The sequence below is a fragment of the Diabrotica undecimpunctata genome, chromosome 5 (genome assembly GCF_040954645.1).
Source record: "Diabrotica undecimpunctata isolate CICGRU chromosome 5, icDiaUnde3, whole genome shotgun sequence".
In the NCBI taxonomy this organism is placed as follows: Eukaryota; Metazoa; Arthropoda; class Insecta; order Coleoptera; family Chrysomelidae; genus Diabrotica; species Diabrotica undecimpunctata.
This window is the reverse complement of record NC_092807.1, coordinates 95,263,772-95,287,031: the sequence shown is the minus strand read 5'-3', so window position 1 is coordinate 95,287,031 and position 23,260 is coordinate 95,263,772. Positions and strand designations below refer to the sequence as shown.

Genomic DNA, 23,260 nt, shown 5'->3' with positions numbered 1-23,260 from the left:
CTCTTAAGAAGTAGTTTTTCAAACAGCTTCGATATCACAGGAAGCAAAGATATCGGTCTGTATAATAAAACCTCATGTACTGGTTTTCCTGATTTAGGAATCATAATGACTTCGGCCATTTTCCATATTCGTAGATATTTTCATCAGTATTATTTAGGTTTATTAGTTTTACAAGAGTTCTTCGGGGAACATTTTTAAGCACCATTTTATTATCCTTTATTTTTACAAGCACTTCATTTGGTGTAGTTAGTCAAACTTCCTACAATTGAACAGGTTCCTCCCATCTTTCTTTATCCTCTTGACATGCATTTGGTTTGAATGTATTTTCAAGATTTGTAGCAAGTAGCTCTGCTTTTTGTGTACTATTTATAGCCTAGTTTCCATTTTCTAATTTAATAGGCAGATAGCGAATAATAGGTCTTTTCCGTCTTTAAGTAGCTTTCCATAAGGAATAAATCAGTACCACCTTCATCTGTTAACTTCCGAATCTTTCTGGTTAGTATGAATATATTATCTGTGGTGGCTCTATTTAGTCTGGATCCATTTTGGTAATCACCTATTGTATTTTCTGAATATTCTGATAATCTATTATAGGTACCTAATACCAGAAAGAATTGTGTATATTACATTTAGCCATGTAATTGACCTATATCTCTAGCATTCCATCTTATGTCTTACGTCTTGAAGTAATGTCTTAAATGGTTTCTCAAAATTCTGTGAGTCGACTATATGACAAATGAAGAGATCCTGAGAAGCACTTGATATAAGCGAGCTACCATTATTAAACAGGGAAAAGTCTCAGATTTAGGCCATATTATGAGAGTATACACACAGATCCCATTGAATCTTATATGATCTTATAGAATTAGTAGGAATAATTGAACAATAGAAGAAACTGATTAGGGCATACCTACCGTTAACACAATAATAAGAGCAGAAGGAATCTGTCCATCCTCCACTCACTATATTTTATCTAACTTGATGTAATATGTATAGACGATGAAAGAAAATTAAATTTTATTAAATAAAATTAGCGAATATATAAATATATTAAATTAGAGCTTTATTAAAACTTAAACATAACAGCTGGAGTTTCTTGCATTTCGCTTTCCGTCTCAAACTCCCCATCAACAGCAACCAGAATGATCTCGTAGTTTACGCACGCGTTGAAATTCTCCAAAATCAGATAGTCCTCTTCCAGTTCGGGACCAGCTTTCAAATATTCCTGCTCTCCCTTTATCTTATATTTGATGTAAAAGTGCTCTCCGGGGTTGTTATCAATATCGGGTATCCATTTTATCATAGTATTGACCAAGCAGTTGGTGTTGATGTGGACCCAGTCTTTGTGAGTTACGTTGTGGGTGGTGGGTCTCTTGTCGTTGTCGTTCGGGTAGTTTATCTCTTCGGGTGCAGAAGTTGCATTAAAGTCATATAAGTAAAAAGATCTTGATTTGTAACAGTTGTCTTTTGTAGCTTGTTTTAAGTCTGTCAAGTTGAAGTCGATGGTGTATTTAAATGAAGGCATTGCTGGTTCGTATGGAATGTGCATCTCTAGGTCGACTTCAATTGATTTTCTAAAAAAAAAATAATAAATCATTCCTAAGTTCTCAAAAATATATATATTTATAGAGGGTGGCATATTATAGAAAGGGGTAGGAATATGGAACTAAACCATATGTTTAAATGGTTGTACAAATAGGTTTGTTAATCAGTGTCAGGTGTAATTTCCTGTGAAAAAGTGAAGGCAACTAAAGAGGTATAAAAAGAGTTTGCAATGTTAGTCGACGGTTACGAGTATATTGGACAGTGAGAGTATTAATACCTATATAGTTTTATAAAAAAAGATATAAATCGATTTCAAATCGAATTAATGACAAAAATATTTTTTTATTGAACATAATAACTATTTAATACTTTTAACGGAAATACTTATCAAAACAATTAATGTTGATATATTTTTGCTTGTTCAAACAAATAATCGCCATCATCTTTCCGTTCCATAAGTACCATCTCCATTGCCGAGGTTGACAATCATCATAGCCACTGTAACTTTTGAAACCACTGCTCTAAATGGTTGTTTTGAGTTGCAACCATAACATTCTTTCGATATTCATCTTCTTCCAACGCTTTTGTCCTTTATTTTGCCTTGGATTATGAGCCGCAAGATGCTGTATTTTCTCTACGCATTATATTTCCGAAATTTTGCAGTTTTCTTTCTTTTATTGTGCTTTCAATTTCTTTTTTCTTCGTTGTTCTCTTTAATATGATTCGACTCCATAACAATACACTAAACGCAGCATTTAGTCAGTAGTCTCTACTATAAAAAATCCTGTCCATTTTTATAATTTAATTTATATTTATAATATAATTATATTTATAATATAATTTTTAATTCTTACTTTTATAAGCAGCAGTACAGTCGGTTTTTTGATATGCTGGCCTCCAACCAGTAAGGTTTCGTCAGTACTGTTGTATTGTATATGATTTCCTCTGAATCTGCATTAAATAATAGGGGTAATAATATAGATCCTTATATGACTGCCCTCATAATTTCGAGTTCTTCGGATGTTTATTACTCACTTTTACTGCGATGACTGATTGTAGTATAGGTATGATCTTAATCTTATATTTCGTTCTACTAGTCCTTTCTTTCCAAGAATTTTCATTAATTTTCATTAATACACTTCTAGCGGAATCTTTCTTCATCTTTCTGTGTCAGGCACATTACTTTAGCACCATATGTGATTACTGGTCTAATTACTGCTCTTTTAATTTTCAGTTTAATATTCTAAGTAAGCTGTTTACCTTTAAGGAAGTTGTTGCATTTCCAGTAAGTTCTAGTTTCCTACCAGAATTATTATTTCATTGATTACTATGCTTCTATCATTAGTTTGATTAACTGAGACTCCAAAAAATTTAAAGTATTCTACCGTTTCAAAGTCATATTCGCCAATTTTTAACCTTTATAACATTAACTGTATTTTTTCTTGAGCATATTAGGTATTTTGTTTTATTTAGATTTATTACCTAACCCTTCTTGGATGGTTGCACCCCCTTGCACTACTTCGCATATTCTTCCTTTAAACTTTTTAGGTTTCTGCCAATCAATTTTAAGTCGTCAGTGTACTCCAGTAGCTTTTATTATTCCTTCCGTCAAATAGTGACGATAGAGAGTCGCCCTGTCATACTCCAGTTGCTATTTCTATATTTTTGGAGAAGCCGTAACCTGTTGCTGCCGTTAATTTCTCCATTGTCATTTTTGTAAGCATTATGAGTTTCAGTTCGGGTTCACAAATGCTCTTGGTACTAAAAAGGCTTTGTTTTCAGTACAAATCTTATTCCAGAGATGCAGAGACGTCAACTGCGACATATACGCATGTCTGGTTGATTACGAGAAAGCGTTTGATCGAGTACAGCACGCCAAGATGATGCAAATACTAAAAGAAACAGGAATTAACAACCAAGACCTGAAAATAATTAGAAGTCTCTACTGGAATCAGACAGCAAATCTCAGAGTTGAAACTATGTGAAAATCATGCGTGGAATGAGCCAAGGCTGTATTTTGTCTCCTCTAATCTTCAATCTGTAGTCTGAAAGAATATTTATCGAAGCTTTGCACGAAACTGAAAAAGGTATTCTACTAAATGGTTACCGGCTAAACAACATCAGCTATGCAGATGACACCATAGTATTTGCGAACAACTTAGAAGACCTACAAGTTGTTATGAACAAAATCACGTATTATAGTCAACAATATGGACTTAATATAAACGTTAAGAAGACAAAGCTTATGATAATTAGCAAGAAAAGGATAACAGGAGGTCAACTCTACGTCAACAATCCCCCGTATAAAGAGTGACGCACTACAACTACCTCGGCACCATAATAAATGAAGAATGGACCAACAACCAGGAGATTAGAGCACGCATCGGAAAAGCTAGATCCACCTTCAATCGGATGGGGGCCTTCTTCAAGAGTCACAACCTCTCTCTTGATATAAAAGTAAGAATACTGCGATGCTACGTCTTCTCTGTCCTTTTTTATGGTGTTGAATCGTGGACCTTGAACGAAGATATGTGCAGAAAACTGGAAGCATTTGAGATGTGGCTATATCGGAGAATGCTTAAGATCCATTGGACTGACCGAGTCACAAATGAGGAGGTCCTCAGAAGAATAAATAAGAACCGAGAGGTACTGACCACCATCAAATCTCGAAAGTTACAGTTGTTCGGACATATTATGCGAAATGAATCCAGATATGCTCTCCTTCAAGCCATCCTGCAAGGAAAAATATTTGGAAAACGAGGTCCAGGAAGAAGAAGTACATCTTGGTTAAAGAACCTCAGAATCTGGTTCAATACAACATCTGTGCAGCTTTTCTGCGCTGCTGCAGATAAGATAAAGATTGGCATGATGATCGCCAACATTAGTAACGGATAGGCACATCAAGAAGAAGATGAGTTTCATTGGGATATCTAGGTTTTTCATGCCTTTTATTAGGTAGGATCTTATTAGTAAAGAAGTATTGCGTAAAGTTCGTCCCGCTAATCTCAAATGACTATATTACGCTACTTATTCCGCAGATACCGCATCGGTATATGACTTATTTAGTTGTCAGTAAAACGCTGAAGTAATAGGTGTTACATTTACGGCATTCCGCACAGCGCGCCAGACGGCTGGCGCCATCATTAAGTAAGTAAAATTAGTTTAGAATTTTATCTGTTTTTATCCCTTTTTAATTAGTAAATAGGTTTTTTTCTGAAAAACCGTAGCTTAAGATCTTAGAGGTAGTTGCAGTAAAGTATTAATTGTAAACAAATCTAGGTATAACAATTCTAAAACATATTTGACGGCTACGGAGTTACAAGAGTTGGCTGATAATTTGTCAGATGTCGAGGATATAGTAGACTTGAGCGATTAAGACAAAGGTGACGTTGAAGAAATTATACAGCGACACAGAACTCTCTGGAGACGAAGATTTTCAAAATCCGGATTCTATAGAAATCCAGGAGTTTGATTATTTATTCTACATTGCCAAAAATGACGAAATTTTATGTAAACATTGCCTATGCAAGAGGTATAATATTAAGACTACCACCTGCTAAAATTGTATAGGACTTAAGTGGGGCAGGAGCGAAAAAATATACTTTTTTAGGAATGCGATTTATTATGTTATTATGTTATAAAATAATATTTTATTTTGATAATTTGCTTGAAATAAATAATTTAATTTGACTATCTCAAGTTTACTATTATTTAGAACTTTATATTAAGGATAAACATGTATCTTTTGAATTATTCCTATAAGTTTTTCTGCTTGCATCACAAAGTGATTTTTAAAAGCGCGCCCGACCGAAATTTGATTATGTCAATATTTTGTAGCAGCTGCTTAACAATGTTAGTTTTACTACTCTATAGTTGGGTGGTGTCCCCTTTCTTTAGAATATGAAATATCTACCCTGTTTTCCATTCTTCGGCATTTTTTCTTTTTTTCCAAATCGTTATTATTAGGACGTATATTTTTCGTTGGAGTTCTTATTCACATGTTTGAGATATATTATGCAAATGTACATCCACATATCCTAAGACCTTAACTTGCCAGGAGAACAGAAGGCTGCTGGCGTTCAAACTACAGCAATGAAATCTGCTCCATCGTAACATCAAGATATCCTATTACAGACAACAGCTGCAGGATGTGAAGGCTTTTTTGAAAAAAAAGAGATAATCTGGGTATTTGTAAAGAAGTTCTTCTTGATATGCCTATCTGTTGCGAATGTTGGCGATCATCATGGCAATCTTTATCTTATATGCAGCAGCGCGGAAAAGATGCACAGATGTTGTATTGAACCAGATTCTGAGGTTCTTTAACCAAGATGTTCTTCTTCTTACTGGACCTCGTTTTCCAAATATTTTTCCTTGCAGGATGGCTTGAAGGAGAGCATATCTGGATTCATTTCGCATAATATGTCCAAAGAATTGTAACTTTCGAGATTTGATGGTAATCAGTACCTCTCGGTTCTTATTCCTTCTTCTGAGGACGTCCTCATTTGTGACTCGGTCAATCCACGGGATCTTAAGTATTCTCCGATATAGCCACATTTCAAATGCTTCCAATTTTCTGCACATATCTTCGTTCAAGGTCCATGATTCGACACCATAAAAAACGACAGAGAAGACGTAGCTTCGTAGCATTCTTACTTTTGTATCAAGAGAGAGGTTGTGACTCTTGAAGAAGGCCCCCATCCGATTGAAGGTGCTGTTGGTCCATTCTTCATTTATTATAAGGCCGAGGTAGTTGTAGTGTTTCACTCTTTCTACAGGGGATTGGTTGACCTTTTGTTATCCTTTTCTTGCTAATTATCATAATTTTTTGATAAATATTCTTTCAGAGTATTTATAGAATAATACGATATATATCACATCGGGAGAAAAATGAAGTAGCAGCCCACAAAAAAAAATATATCTCGTCCCAGCAATCTTAGCCTGCATAAAAAAGTTTACCTTTCACTTTCTCCAGCGCAATTGACAGCTCCTATCTCCACGAAATATTTTGTTCCCTCCTTCAGTCCAGTTAATTTTGCTTGGAAATTATCTACTCCAGTGACAAAATATCTAATAGTTGATTTTTCATTGACGATGTCGCCATCCATCTCACTACAATAGATATTGTAACCAAGTAGAACACCGTTTGGTTGAGTGGGTTTATTCCATTGAAGAAGAACTGAACTTGCTCCCAGTTGAAAGTGTTCAAATAAGAATGGCATATTCGGCTCTAAAAATGACAATATTTTATACAATTAGTATACTGTACAGCTTAAATATTCTTTAAATATATAGTTTCTAATAGACAGAGATATTAAAGAGTTATTGAGAAAGTGTGCATGCGTCTGTGTATGAGAACTGTCTCCGAAATAGAAATTACAATGTCAAATATAACATATTTTCAATTGAAATAGTAATTTATTTGAACTTAATATATATATATATATATATATATATATATATATATATATATATGAAAATTACTGAGTTCTCGGGAAGAACCGCGTTGAGAATTTAAAACTCGACGTTTCGGCACCCATTTTGGAGCCATTATCAAGAGGGATACGGTTCGGTTCGAGTTCGGGGTCTCAATCTGCCTACTCCCCTCACTCGAGACGTACCAGTATCGTGTTCTATATTGCAAGAACTGTCTCTCGGCACTGAGGTCTCAATCTGCCTACTCCCCAGTGTCGAGTGACAACCGGTCTTACCCTGTGTGGCTGCTTTTATACTCGCTGTATGCGCGGGAACGGTATGCGCTGACGTGGTCTGAACTGACGTGGCCTGAGCGGTGTGGGCGGGAGGTCGCTGAAGAAGGGGTCGCCATGTTGCCGGCAATCGTTTCGCGTCATCGCGCGTGTTCAAGCTGTGAGGCCGTTTTTCGATTTCGATAGCTTCACGAATGATTCTCGCTTTTAATGAGCGGATGGGAGCGATGGTTTTTGCTTTTTCGAAATCTATTTTGTGGCCTGTCTGAATATGATGTTGGGCTAGGGCTGAAGTGGTATCGGAATGTTTGACTGATAGAGAATGTTCGTAAATACGGTTATGGATTCGTCGGTTTGTCTGTCCTACGTATGTACGTGGGCAACTGGAACAAGGTATCTCGTAGACACCATGGTCTTCATTGGGGATTTGGTCTTTTACGGATCTAACGAGATTGGACAATTTGGAGTGAGTGGTGAAGATGGTTTTGATATTAAGAGGGATAAGAGTTCTACTGATCTTGTCAGTGACACCTTTAATAAAAGGTAGAAAGATTTTGGGTTGATCCGGCGGCAAGGTTTCTTTTTTGGATGGAATGGGGTTTAGAAGTTTTTGAATGCTTCTATTGATTTGGGTTTTGTGGTAGCCGTTTTGTAGGAGTGTTTGTCTTATTGAATTGATTTCGGATGACCTGTGATTGTTGTCGCTAAGTCTTATGGAACGGGAAATAAGAGTGTTGATGACTGAATTAAGTTGGGCGGGGTGATGATGTGACTGGGCATTGAGATAGCGGTTTGTATGAGTGGGTTTCCGGTACACGGAATAGGAAAAACTGTGAGGTGGATTTTTCTGAATAAGAACATCAAGGAATGGCAAAGACGCTTCAGACTCAACTTCCATCGTGAATTGAATGCTGGGATGTATTCCATTCAGGTGGGAGAGGAAGAGATCTAATGTGTCTTTACCATGGGGCCAAATGACAAAGGTGTCATCAACGTACCGTAACCAGCAGGTGGGTTTGAGATTTGACGAGGACAAGGCTACTGTTTCGAAATGTTCCATGTATATATCTGCTATTACGGGAGAGAGGGGGGCGATCCCATTGGGGCACCTTTGATTTGACGATAGAAACGATTTTGGAACGTGAAATATGTATTAGACATGCAGTGTTTTATAAGAGATAATGTGTCTTGGGGAATTTGATGTTTAGAGTCCAAGATGGAAATGGTTTCATCGATGGGAATGTTGGTGAATAAAGAAACAATATCAAAACTGACTAGTATGTCTGAGGGCGAAATAGAAAAGTTTTTCAGAAGATCAATGAAATGAAAAGAGTTTTTAACAAAGGACGAGGCGTTTTCGGCTAGTGGTTGTAAGGATGAAGCGAGATGTTTTGCCAATTTCTGAGTGGGACAGTTGTATGCACTGACGATGGGTCTTAGGGGAACATTGGGCTTATGGATTTTTGGAAGGCCGTATATCTTTGGAATTCGGGATGATTTTTCTCTGGGTATAAGAGATTTTTTGAGGTCTGGAGATAGAGTAGACTTATTTATAATGGATTTGGTCGTTTTTTCTAGATATGTGGTTGGATCATTTGGGACATGTTTGTATTCTGTGGAATTCAGAAGTTCGGACATTTTGTCGAAATAGTTAGAAGAGTTGAGAATGACGGTGGCATTACCTTTGTCGGCCGGAAGGATGACGATGTCAGGGTTGTTGTGAAGTTCTTTGAGGGCACGTCTTTCTGAAAGACTGATATTTGAAGGTGGGGGTTTGGAAGTACGGAGAATTCTGGCGACATCTTGTCTGGCAACTTCGGCTTGGTCGGAAGGAAGATGGGAAATAGCTTCTTCAGTTTGACAAATAATTTTCTCAGTTGGAATGGAAAGAGGAGTGACAGAGAAATTGAAGCCTTTTGACAGAGCTTTGGTAGCTGAATCGGATATGTGAATATCTGAGAAATTATGGACAACAGTAGAAGGTTGTTGATTTGAAACGGGCGGTGGATTTTGCTGAGAGATAAGTTGATCCAGTTTGCGTTTCTGGGTTTGGGTTTTGTTGTCAGAAATGTGTTGGGCTTTTTGGTGAGAAAGACGATCGAAAGTGTCCCATAATAATGGATGGATATTGAAAGAGTGGATGTCATTGTAGGTTTTAAGAAGTTGGGAATTTGTTGTATCTAAGTTGCGTCGGGTGGAGTGAATTGAATTTCTAAGAAGCGAAAAACCAGTGGCTCTAAGAATTTTGGAAATTGATGAAGATTTGGTGTGATGTTTAACTTGTAAAGATTTTGGAATGACTTGATGGTCACGACATGATTTAAGATCCCCGCCCAACTTAATTCAGTCATCAACACTCTTATTTCCCGTTCCATAAGACTTAGCGACAACAATCACAGGTCATCCGAAATCAATTCAATAAGACAAACACTCCTACAAAACGGCTACCACAAAACCCAAATCAATAGAAGCATTCAAAAACTTCTAAACCCCATTCCATCCAAAAAAGAAACCTTGCCGCCGGATCAACCCAAAATCTTTCTACCTTTTATTAAAGGTGTCACTGACAAGATCAGTAGAACTCTTATCCCTCTTAATATCAAAACCATCTTCACCACTCACTCCAAATTGTCCAATCTCGTTAGATCCGTAAAAGACCAAATCCCCAATGAAGACCATGGTGTCTACGAGATACCTTGTTCCAGTTGCCCACGTACATACGTAGGACAGACAAACCGACGAATCCATAACCGTATTTACGAACATTCTCTATCAGTCAAACATTCCGATACCACTTCAGCCCTAGCCCAACATCATATTCAGACAGGCCACAAAATAGATTTCGAAAAAGCAAAAACCATCGCTCCCATCCGCTCATTAAAAGCGAGAATCATTCGTGAAGCTATCGAAATCGAAAAACGGCCTCACAGCTTGAACACGCGCGATGACGCGAAACGATTGCCGGCAACATGGCGACCCCTTCTTCAGCGACCTCCCGCCCACACCGCTCAGGCCACGTCAGTTCAGACCACGTCAGCGCATACCGTTCCCGCGCATACAGCGAGTATAAAAGCAGCCACACAGGGTAAGACCGGTTGTCACTCGACACTGGGGAGTAGGCAGATTGAGACCTCAGTGCCGAGAGACAGTTCTTGCAATATAGAACACGATACTGGTACGTCTCGAGTGAGGGGAGTAGGCAGATTGAGACCCCGAACTCGAACCGAACCGTATCCCTCTTGATAATGGCTCCAAAATGGGTGCCGAAACGTCGAGTTTTAAATTCTCAACGCGGTTCTTCCCGAGAACTCAGTAATTTTCATTTATCTGACCGCGGAAACTTATCCGAACATATATATATATATATATATATATATATATATATATATATATATATATATATATATATATAGTAAACTCTTAAATATTGGGGAAATCTGCAAGAAATACTCTAATGTGTATCAATTGTTTCGCCGAACGTTTTCGCCAAAGAGAATTAATTTGGCTTCTTCAGGGCTGAAAGAGAATAAATTATAATTAGCTACCATATATTATCTATTAAAACATTATTGATCTTACCGTAACTTAGAATTGTAGAGTTAGTATATTAAAAAACTTTGCTAGTAACATAGTGGTGTTTTTTGTTACTATGTGCAAAAAAAGTTTTTTATAAGAATTGAAATGTATGGTAGCTTCGAACTTGACACGTAAAGGCTTACCCAAGGTTAATCGAAAAACCCAATGCAACCTTGGGTAAGCCTTTACGTGTCAAGTTCGAAGCTACCATACATTTCAATTCTTATAAAAAACTTTTTTTGCACATAGTAACAAAAAACACCACTATGTTACTAGCAAAGTTTTTTAATATACTAACTCTACAATTCTAAGTTACGGTAAGATCAATAATGTTTTAATAGATAATATATGGTAGCTAATTATAATTTATTCTCTTTCAGCCCTGAAGAAGCCAAATTAATTCTCTTTGGCGAAAACGTTCGGCGAAACAATTGATACACATTAGAGTATTTCTTGCAGATTTCCCCAATATTTAAGAGTTTACTATTTAACTAATCTGCAAAGATTAAATTTCTTTTCTATATATATATATATATATATATATATATATATATATATATATATATTATTGTGATATTTAAAGTCTTGGTGCGCCAAGCAATAATTAGCTAATTAATATTTTGATTAATTAAAATTATTTAAATGATATGATTATGACTCTATCACAATTTTTAATTCTTTTATCTCAGGGTTAAATTCGTGCTTCAATATCTATGCTATTACATGTGAAAGGTAAGGTCCAAAGAATACCGGAATAATAAAAAACACATATGATCTAACACTATATATTGAAATAAAAATAATGAAATAATTCACACTCAAAAGTTTTCAATAAACAAATCTCATATAATGATTCTCAAAATTGTGTTCTACGTACGTGAACAATCAAAATTAATGGTACAAACAATATTAATTGAAATCTCAAAATTCCAAACTATTCTAACTCTCCTAATCAAAATATTTATATCCTTTCTAAATTAAGTGTAAAATTTGTGTTATCAATAAAAGAAAAAACTGCAGAAAACAAAAATATCTCTCTCTGATGATGAGTGGTCCAAATCCTTGTTCCTTGTAGACTATATTATCTCCTCTCAAACGCTCCCTATGTAATCAGCAATCTTACAACAGATTGTTGCAAGTATATCGTCCTTAATGATCTCCTTCAAAAGCACAAATCATTCAAATTATGATAGCCTTTCTCCTCTCGATAAACTGAATCTCTCGTTGGCCCGAGTGAAAAATGACTCTTGGAATATCTTCTCTTTACGATAAACTGAATCTCTCGTTGGCCTGAACAGTGACTCTTGGAATATAAGTAGAAAAATATGACTTACAATATTTTGTTGCTTCAGATTCTGTCAGATACACTAACTCCACAAAAACTCACTAACATTCAACACTACTGCTTGCTACTTCTCGGGAACCGCCAGAGAACAATCACTGTTCGTCTTACAGACTTAGAAAACCAACTGATTATCTTTTCTCTCTCCTAAATCTAGCTAAACTTTCATTCCTACATACCTATCCCACCTTTTTCAATCTCCGCCAATCAAAACTCGTCACAATTCCCCCATTTCTTCATTTCGATAACAAACAAATTTTTACCTATAATTATAAAATTTCCTAAAACTTATTTACAAATAATATTTTTCTATAATTCTTAAAAACTAACAAAAACCTCTTTCTAAAATCTCTTCTATTGTCTCTAATCACTGCATTAATGTATTTGGAAAACCCGGTTCAATTGTCTTTGGATTTCACTTAAAATTATGCGGGTCACTCAAGTATAACAAAGAAATAATTTATGCATAGCTTACATTTTGTTTAATACAGGTAATCCAAAAATTTAAAAACTTTCCTTCTTCGAAATGTTTGTTGGTTATTCTTTCTGAATTATTTTAATGTTTTTTGAACTTTGAAATATTTTAAACAAACCAATATTTTTCTCGATTTTACATATCATAACAATATATATATATATATATATATATATATATATATATATATATATATATATATATATAGAATATAAGGTTCTTGAACTCCTAAGTGGAGCATAGAGCTTCAGTGAAAACGCGCCATCGGGTTCTATTTTGCGCTAGGACCTTCACCTCATTCCAAGACTTTCCTTGGCCTCTTATCTCGTCCATGATGGATCTTCTCCAAGTTTGTACTGGGCGACCTCTTTTCTTTTCCCTTCGGGATTCCACTCTAGGGCAGTATTTGCGATACTGGAACTATTTTTTCGGAGTGTGACCGATCCAACCCCACTTTCTGGACTTAATTTCATTTTGTACCCTCTTTTGTTCGGTCAGGTGTAGCAGATCTTCGTTTCTGATGGTGTTAGGCCAGAATATACGAACAATTCTTCGTAGACATTTGTTAACAAAGATCTGCAGTTTGTCTATGAGGGTGTTTGTCACTTTTCAGGTTTCACATCCGTAGAGTAGAACAGACATGACATTTGATCGGAATATTCGGATCTTTGTCCTTGTAGTATACTCGCCAGATCTCCAAACAGGGTTGAGCGTGCTGAAAGCTTGTTGGGCTTTTCGTATCCTAATACGAATATCGTCTTCTGTACCTCCGTTTTCTGTTATGACACTTCCAAGATACGTAAAGTTTTCCACATTTTCAATCTGCATATTGTCGATGTCGATAGTAAATAGCGTGTTGTTCCTTGCATTTATTCTCATGGACTTGGTTTTACTAATATTGAGGTTCAAACCAATTTTATGGGCTTCAGTGGAAAGTGTTTCCAATTGGTAAGCCAGATCTTGGAACCTTTGACCTAATAGTTAATAATATGTTAAAAAGAAACGGAGAAAGCACGCATCCCTGTCTAACTCCAGTAAGTACGTCGAATTCGTCACTGTTGATCCCATTGTGTGTCACGCTGCATTTCGCATCAGTATATAGTGACTTTATAATAGAAATTATTTTTTGCGGGATGTTTCTTATCTAAAATTTTCCATACAGCAGCGTGAGACAAGCTATCAAAGGCACGTTCAAAATCAACAAAAACCATGTAAAAGGGTGTGTTCCATTCAACCGATTGTTCCATTATTACTCGCACAGTATTAATGTGGTCTATGCCGGAGGATTCTGGTCTAGAGCCTGCTTGATTAGCTCGAAACTCAACCTTGTTTGTTATTCTTTTCAGTATGATGGTCGTGAAAATTTTATTTATGACAGTAAGCAAAGTTATTCCTCTCCAATTATTGCACAGTGTGAGGTTGCCTTTTTTTGGAAGCTTGATAATGTTACCTTTTTTCCAGCCCGCTGGAATGTGGTTTTTTTCCCACACCTCTCGGATTATGCGGAGCAAAAGTTCAGCAGTTAGATGCGGATCAGCTTTAAGTATTTCAGCAGCAATGTTATCGATTCCCGGTGACTTGTTGTTTCTCAGAGATTTGATAGCTGCTATTATCTCCGTTTTGGAATGGGCCTCGCAAGAAATATGCAAGTCTATATTCTGCGGGTTTTCGACAATTTCGTCTGCGTTATCTCTGAATACCTAGCATATCCTGAAAATGCTCTTTCCATATCTCTACTTATTCATCTGTTGTAGTAAGTAATTCGCCTGTCTTGGATCTTACAATGTTCGAACAGTTGGACCCTTTTTGTGTTAGTCGTCTAGTAATTTGGTAAAGCTCCCTAGTTCTGTTGTCTTGTGCAGCTGTTTCTGCTTGTTTTGCCAGTGCTTCGGCCCACCTTCTTTTGTCTCTTCTTGCTTTTCTTTTAACTGATTTATTTATTGTTTGATATTCCTGTTGTCGGTGTGCTCTTCTTTCTACAGTTCTTGCTTGCAGGATATCTTTTTTTCGTTGTTTTCTTTCCTCGATAAGATTCCATGTTTCATCTGATATCCATTCCTTTCTATCTTTTTCTTTTTTACCCAGTTTGTCTTCAGCGATTTCTGTCAAAACATCTGCGAAATCTTTCCAGCTATTTATTTCACGTTCTCTTGTTTTGAGTTGAAGTTCCTCTCTAAACATATGTCTTCCTGGGACCGTTTTTAGTTTATCTAGATTGTATGTTGGTCTCTTGGTGTTTCGCGTGGTTCTGTTTTTTGCCATCTTGATTTTAATGGTATCAATTACGAGATGATGGTCACTTGCGATGTCTGCTCCTTTTTTATTACGTACATCAAGAAGAGATGATCTCCATCTTTTTGATATAGCGATGTGGGCTATTTGATTTTCTCTTGTATGGCCAGGTGCAGTCCATGTTACCTTGTGAATATTTTTATGTGGAAAGATCGTTCCACCAATAACTAAACTATGACTGGAACAAAAATTTGTAAAGCGCTCTCCGTTTTCATTCATCATTCCTAGACCATGTTTGCCCATTACGGTTTCTAAGTTAATATTGTCTTCTCCAACTTTAGCGTTCATATCGCCCATCACTATTAGTATATCACCTTGGTTTACTTGTTGGGTCGTTTGTTCTAGTTGTTCGTAGAAAATGTCTTTTTCTTCGTGGAAATTGTCTAATATATTAGAGAATAAATAAACGTTGCATTCACATGGTATTTTATAAATACAATCCTTTGTTCGTTGTTAGGTTGGGTTTTAGATCAAAGAAATCACACTGTGCTTGTTTTTTTATATAGTAGTTAAGAATATGTCCTTGTTTTAATTTGGAATTAACGAAATAAACATATTGCATACGTTATAAAGCTGTAAGCGAAATGTATTTTAAAATGTTTAAGGGCATATATAAGGTTGATATTATTGAGTTGCAAGTCCCTAATTGCGATGCTGTGCTTTGGGAAGCCGAGAATACTCTTTTCACCGTTCTAGTCTCGGTAACTTTCTGGAATTTCGTGTTATCGCCCGAAATTCGGGCTCTATCCCTCCGCTGGCTCAGATAATCTGTTAATATAAGCCCGCCGAGTCCGCATAAGATTATCAGTATTAGCGAAGTTTTTTTGTAAGCGATATCCATGTGAATAATTATAGACAATAATTATTAATGTAAGTAGAATTTATGATATTTGTAATTTAGTGTGTTTTAGTAGTGAAAATAAAGTTAGTTAAACGACGTTTACTTCGCTTAATCCCCAAATCCACAGAAAAAAACGTAACAATATTTACCTGTTTGCGGAGCATCAAAACTAATGGCATTGCTTCTTGGTCCTACATACTTATCATTCCTGACAGCTACGGTAATAAAATTTCTTGAAAATGGATAGAACTGAACGGCAGTTTTGTTCATTTCGGGAGGAATAGCATAGACTTGGCTCCAAACATGATTCCATATTCGAACCAAGTACCCTTTAAAAGTACCTCGAACAGACGCTGGTTCTATGCCATCCCACTCTATTAGAACATCTTTCTCTACGAATTCGATAAGTCTTAGGTTTCCTGGAGGATCCAGGGGAATGAGCTCTCCTAAAAGAATGCATGTAAGGAATTTAAATAGGGACAATCAAAACAATTACATTTTCTAAAGACCATACACTGTTAACTGTAATTACCACAACGTTATCTTAATTTATAATTCTACTTAATTATCTGCATTATATCTCTAATTTTTTTGTTTGTCATCTTTTCTATTCTCGATCTTTCTGCTCCTCGTGTCCAGAAATCTCTAGCTGTAATTATCTGTAGCTGTTCTAATTTTGATCTGCCATACTTCACTTCGATATGTTATTATACTCTTGACAATAGAGTTGTAGATTCTTTTTTTTTTTTTTATAAAATGTACTGGTTCCAAAGGATACTATTAAGCACAGAGACTATCGGCACATATTATCTACTCTGCATATTTCTTTCCTTTATGTCCTTGTGTCCTAAGTGTCTTTAATCATCTGTAGGCCTAGGTTCTTATATTCTATATAACATTCAATTTCTTCTCCATCTTTCAATATTATGTCGACACATTTAGACACATTTTTATTTCCTCCCTCTGTTGACTTTCAGATCTCATATTCAATACTCTATTAATTCTATTAATTTTATTATCATATATTCCAGGTCATCGTGGTACTGCGCTAATACTAGAGAAGCAGAAAAACAGGCAGATTTTAAAACTATTAATTCCACAGTTGATCATCTATATTCTTCTTTAAGTTCCATCTTCTATCGAAGGTTGGAAATCATCATGGGTATGCGGACTCTAAACAGTTCTGCACTACTGCATTCAAACCATTCCCTTAAGATTTTAAGCCAGGATATTCTTCGTCTTCCCACATTTCGCTTTCTTCGGATTTTGCCTTGCATAATAAGTTGTAATAATGCATATTTTTGCCCTCTCATCACATGTCCTAAGTACTCAAGTTTTCGTCTTCTGATAGTTATTATTATTTCCGCCCCATTTCCTATCATTCTAGTTACTTCCACGTTTGACATTATTTGAATCCATGATATTCGTAGGATTCTTCTGTAACACCAAAATTCAAAGGCGGCCAACTTATTCAGATGGACTTGTTTTAGTGTCCACGCTTCCAAGCCATAAAGAAGAGTAGAGAACACGTAACATCTAAGCATTCTCAGGCGTAGTTCTAACCTTATATCCCGACAACAAAGAAACTTTTTAAGTTTAAAAAATGATGCACGTGCTATTTCAATACGTGTCCTAATTTCTTTGGTTTGGTCTACATCTGACGTTATCCATGTTCCTAAGTATTTATAGTTATTAACACTCTCAATTGCAGTATCTTCAATAGTCAATTGGATATTTACATGTGCAGATTTAGTCATGATCATGCATTTAGTTTTCTTTAAATTTATCTTCAATCCGTACTCATGACAGCGTTCATTAAGGCGTTGCATTACGTTCTGTAAATCATTGTTGTTATCCGTCAGAGATTCATGTCCATGCATCTCTAAGCCAGCACATTCAAGCCGAACAAAGCATCTCTTGTACTCATACCATTTCTAAAGCCAAATTGTGTGTCACTAATTTCATATTCAAGAGTTTTAACAATTCTGCTGTGAATTATTTTCAAAAATGTTTTAAGTGTGTGACTCATTAAAGCTATTATTCTGTAATGTGAGCAAGTTGTTGCACTTGACTTTTTGGGAATTGCTACAAAGGTAGATTGCAGCCATTGTCTGGGAATTGTGGCAGTCTGATATATTAGATTAAAGAGTTCAACCATTACATCAATAACATCTTCATCGATGAGTTTTAATAATTCGATTGGCACATCATCTGGTCCAGTAGCTTTACCCTCTTTTGTGTTTTTGATGGCATAGATGACTTCTTCTCTTAATATTGGTGGTCCGGTATCATCGGTGATTTCTAATGATAGTTCTTCTCTTTCATCATTAAATAGCTGTTGGATGTAATTGGTCCAGTGACATAATCTCTCCTTTATATCAGTAATAATATCCCCTATATCATTTTTGAGGATATTCGTTCTTGTACGTTTTCTAGAACCTGTCATTTCTTTGATTTTTTTTTGTGTAAATTAAAGCTATCATACTTTTTATCCAGATCTTCTATTTCCTTGCATCTGTCGGAGAGCCACCTCTCTTTTGCCTCTCGAATTTTCTTTCTGATGTTTCTCTGAATTTCTTTGTATTTATTCAGGTCTTTTGCTTTATGTTTTCTTCGTTCTTCCATAAGTTCAAGAAGTTCTACTGTCATCCAAGGTTTTGTTTTTTCTCCAAGTGGTTTGAGGGTTGCTTTTTCAACTGACACAAGGGCATGTTGAATTTTTCCCCATTTTTGGTCAATAGTTAGAGTTTCCGCATTATCTTCTTTGACTTTTTTTAAGTTCTTGATCACCTATATAGAATTACCCAAATAATTAAAAAAAATACTGCTTTTGATCAGAGAATATAGCTATTTGTAAATTTGCAAAAAGTCTATGATAGCAAAGCATTAAATATTTTAAAGAAAACATTAGAGAAAATAAATATATATAATGGAATAGTAAAGTCTGTTAAACGATTATACGAAGGAACAACTGTCAAGGCTTTCTCTGTCACCAACTCTTTTTAAAATTCACTTAGAACAAGCGCCCAAAACATATAAAAAATACAGTGGAATAGATACCCCTTAACAACATCCTCTGGGCACTATGTTTGCAGACGAGCAGGTAGTATTAACGCGTGATAAATAGATGATAACATCTACTACTAACACATCAAGGTGACTGCTTTAAATAACTGTGTGACAAATTTCCTCCACTTTCTGAAGCTAAACTTAAAGCAGGAATTTTTATATACCTTAAATTCGAACCTTAAAATCAGACAGATTGTTTCAGATTACAAGGACCCAGGGTGAATTTGAAGCATGGAGTTCTTTCGAAGAGGTTACAGACGGTTTCCTCAGAAACAACAAGTCACCAAACTACAAAGAAATTATAGCCAACATGGTTGAAAATTATAAAAAACTGGCATGCCATATGAGCGTCAAACTTCAATGTCTGGATTTCCACGCTGACTATTTTTCGAAAGTCTTAGAGCTGTCAGCGAGGAACAGGGAGGGAAGTTCCATGAAGACAAAAAGGAGATAAAGAGACGTTATCAAGGAAGATGGGATATTAGAATGATGGCTGATTACTGCTGGACCTTGAAGAGGGACTCGTTCACAAAAATCCACAAAAAGAGAACGATTTTGTTTTTTTTACGCACAACTCAATTTTATATTCAATATAATTTCAATAAATATTTTCTCCTACACACTTTCCCTGAAAACCTGACAATCTACACAAAAACTAGGCACAGATTCCTGATCAGTACACTCCATTTGCTATAGGACATCTACTAAACTTCTTCATAGAAAAATATGTGTGTTTGTATAAAATGGAAGGAAAGATTCAATTAAAAGGTCGAAAATGTCACAGCTTGGAAATATGAGACCTTGGACCGGTATGAATATTCAACAATTACTAAGAGTAGTGCAGAATAGGGAAGATTTTGATGTAGTGATCGCAAACCTTTAGTAACTGACGATTTCATGACACGAAAAGAAGATATACGCGAATGTAAGGACAGCAACGTAACAGTCCGTGAGACGGTAAGCTAATAACAATGGGTGGATTTTAAAAAATGAGAAAGAAGGTATACTCAGGATAAAATTAGTAGAAAAAAAAAACTGAAAGACGAAAGAAAGTCCTACTGCAATTTGGAGCAGTCTGGCCAGTAAAAACTGGGAGTAAAGAGACCTATGCTGGAACATTGAAGACAAGCCCTTGAAGAAAATGGTTTAAAATTTAGTAGGATAAAAATGTTCATTCATGTTTATTTAAAGATAAAATAATTGTAAAGGTAAAATTATTGTAAAAAATAATAGTTTTTAATACCTAAGATCTAGAGAAATCTAAGAGAAATTTATGGAAAAATGTAATTAGAGAAGTCGACCCCGTAAGAAAAGAAAAGTTGATGGTGGTATTTATTTAAAGTGTAATTTATTTAATTATTAATAATGTAAACCCCTCCAGTCAACATTTTTTAGCAAATAAGTGAAATTAAAAAAAAAAACAAAAATAAAATATGCAATATTTTGGTCTGTGAATCTAATTTCGTTCATCGATCAATAGTCCTTATTTTATTTTTGTTAATAAATGAAAACCAAAATAATGTAAAAATATATAAATTGCAATTAATAACTGTTTTAATATATTTTTGAAAATTGTATCGTTTTTTAAAAAGAATAAAACTACCTACTATTGGCATAACACCCCACTAGTTTTATTAAAACAAGACACACCACCACATCAGTCCTCCACATCTTTGAGCTGGTTAACAGGCACGTTCGGAAATCTAAGAAACCACTAAATAATATTTTAATCTTGCACAAAACGCGAGCCTTCACTTTATGCCGTAATCAACAATTTCCTCCAAGTTTTTATTATTTAATTCGGAAATCGCGATAACAAGTGATGTGGTCATACACATTTACAACTACCAGAAATCCATGTGGGACGGTATAGGTTGTAATTTCAGACATTATGGCATTGAGCTCGCAGCATCCATTTATGCAGAATTTTAATTCAATTTAGTAGCCTTTAACATAGTTTTGTGTTGAAAAATCAGGAATTGAATATTTTTACGAATAGAAAACTGAAATATCGTAATTGTGAAACATATTTTCTATGTTCTATCCGCCTCATCTTTACTCTGCCCCATCTTCTTATTTCCGCCGTCTGCCCTGGTAAATTCTTTTTTACCCCTATCACAAGCGAAAAGAAGAAAGATAGACGCCACTGAAACTTTCTGTTGGAGAAAAATGTTAGAATTCCGTGGACCGACCACAGGACAAATATTTCAATTTTAAATGAGCGAAAAGTCAGCAAACGGCTATCCAGCAAAGTTCATCTGCAACAATTAAAATACTTTTGACATGTTTGGACTCCTCTAAACTAAGCAAAATTGAGTTCCAATGTTTTTCATATCATGTGTCGATATATTGAGTAATACTGGAGATATACAGCATCCCTATCTGGCTTCTTTAGTGAGCAGGAAGGCTTCCGATATTTTATTTCCCACTTTAATTTTATAGATAGAGTTTTTGTAACTTTCAGAGCACCAGTGGGAGTTATATTTGTAGTAGTTTTCTCTATAACTTCCCATAGCGTACTACTGGGTACTGTGTCATATAGTTTCGTTTAATCCAAAAATTAGTAACAATAACTTATAGGTAAAAAAATCCAACACAAAACACACTTGCACATATCTTAATAATTGTCCATTTTGCTCTACGAAATAATAAAATCTGTTTCTGAATTTTTCTCTAAAATTTTGGACAATTCCAGATAAAATTGAAAGGTACCCTATTTTAATTCGTCTTTTAAGTACATCAATATCATCGGGTCGTGTTTTATAAACAGTAGATTTAAGATATCCTTAAATAAGACTATTTGATTTAACTCCGGTGATCTTGAAGGCCATTAAATTGCCTCTCTTTTGCCAATCTACCTATCTGGAAATTTCTCGTTTAAGTACTGTCAGACGGGAAGAGAATAATGAGGTGGAGCACCGTTCTGCTGGAAACTAAAAGATACTCGCATCCTGCATCAATTTGACCTAGCTTGACCATTAAAAGAGAAACATCGTTTTAAGTATAGTAGGATACAGATATTAGGTACAGATCGCCCATTAAATTTACTTCCAATAGATACAAAAACCGTCGGAAGTATCAAAAGAAAGTTGGAAGAACTTAAACAGATTATATAATATTGAAAACAACTGAAAAAGAAGGAAGACAGAGTTATGATGGATTTGAAGGATGACTATTGGTTAGAATGGCTGTAGAAGAACAAATGACAGGAAAATACCCTACACCTAATGATACTTTGAGTTTACTGATTTTTGCGCTTCTTGTGATTAGTCCTGTGCGCATAAAAGTGGGCGGGGCCTTATGTGCCAGTGTCAATTCTTATACTTACGTGTTATTTCTACGTTTGTTTTGTAGAATTGATTTTCCTGCTGTTGGAAGTCTTTGGGCATCATCTCTTGTATTTAAATTTTTTGGATGTTATTCAATCTCTGTTGCTACCCTGATTATACGTTTGATCCTATTTTCAGTGGCATTTGAATGTTCTTCACGTCTTACCTGTATTCCTAGACTGATCTCTCTTCACAAAGAATCCTATTACTTTCTGATTTTCTAATACAATTTTTGTTTTTGCGGATGTTAATATAGTTGAAATTTTCCTGTCCGTGTTAAATATCATCCTCAGAATTCCGCTGATTTTATCTACCGTGCCATTTATATAAGGTATGACATTTTTAACAATTGCTTTTTCCTCTTCAACTAGATATTTGGGTTTGTTTAGGAATTTCTATGCCTTTCAATTGTACACGTGAAGAAGCTTTTTTTCCTCAAAGCTGTTTTAACTAAATTTCTACATTTCCTAATTTTTATGGTCTTCGTCTGAATAGCCTAAAGTAATTATGCAGGCTGGTATCTTATATATATATATATATATATATATATATATATATATATATATATATATATATATATATATATATATATATATATGTATGTATGTATATTTTTTCTTATAAATAAATTGAAACATAAAACATTGTATCTTTTCTACTTCTTTTATTTTTAAGATACAATTTTATAGATCTATTAGCATAAAACTTGGACGAAAGAAAATAAAAAAAATCACAACAAAGATTTAAATCTCTCTATAATACATGTTATACTTTATATGCCTTCACAACGAGTCTTCATTCTCCGGAGGAGTCTAGACGGACATTACAAATTAACATTCCATTTAAATGAATCACTGATGGTATATATTTCACCATTTACGCATTTTATCACGATCTTTTATACAGTTAAAGACATTAAAATATCTTTAAAAGAATATTTTACATTAATTTTTAGATAGGTATGAAAAAATAAGTCCTTAAGTTCTTATTAAAGTTTTAAACATTATATAAACGAAAGAGATTCGGTTTAAATGAAAGGTGTCATTGAAAATTATTTAAGTTTATGAAGCTGTAGGCGAGGAAATA

At 35.1% G+C, this 23,260-nt stretch overlaps 2 protein-coding genes across 5 annotated transcripts in view; one reads left to right on the top strand and one right to left on the bottom strand.

Moving 5' to 3' along the window:
- Window positions 1-23,260, top strand: part of LOC140441500 (uncharacterized) — a 116,931-nt gene that overhangs the window by 46,085 nt on the left and 47,586 nt on the right. The gene's annotated exons all lie outside the window — the stretch shown is intronic.
- On the bottom strand, window positions 1,003-20,612 carry LOC140441502 (neuroglian-like). Its single transcript, XM_072532260.1, has 4 exons — window positions 20,453-20,612; window positions 15,926-16,222; window positions 6,502-6,772; window positions 1,003-1,574 (listed from the first exon to the last, which is right to left on the bottom strand). Exons 1-4 carry the CDS (start codon window positions 20,514-20,516, stop codon window positions 1,067-1,069), a joined length of 1,140 nt encoding a protein of 379 aa, XP_072388361.1. The 5' UTR covers window positions 20,517-20,612; the 3' UTR covers window positions 1,003-1,066.

Bases quoted from the DNA above. Each gene is read 5' to 3' on its own strand.
- LOC140441502 (XM_072532260.1), bottom strand. From the start codon at position 20,516: ATGTGGAGGACTGATGTGGTGGTGTGTCTTGTTTTAATAAAACTAGTG. The intron at 16,223-20,452 runs GTAGGTAGTTTT...GCATTCTTTTAG, and splicing joins AGTGGGGTGTTATGCCAATA to GAGAGCTCATTCCCCTGGAT. The intron at 1,575-6,501 runs GTAAACTTTTTT...TTTTTTTTTTAG, and splicing joins TGCGCTGGAGAAAGTGAAAG to AAAATCAATTGAAGTCGACC.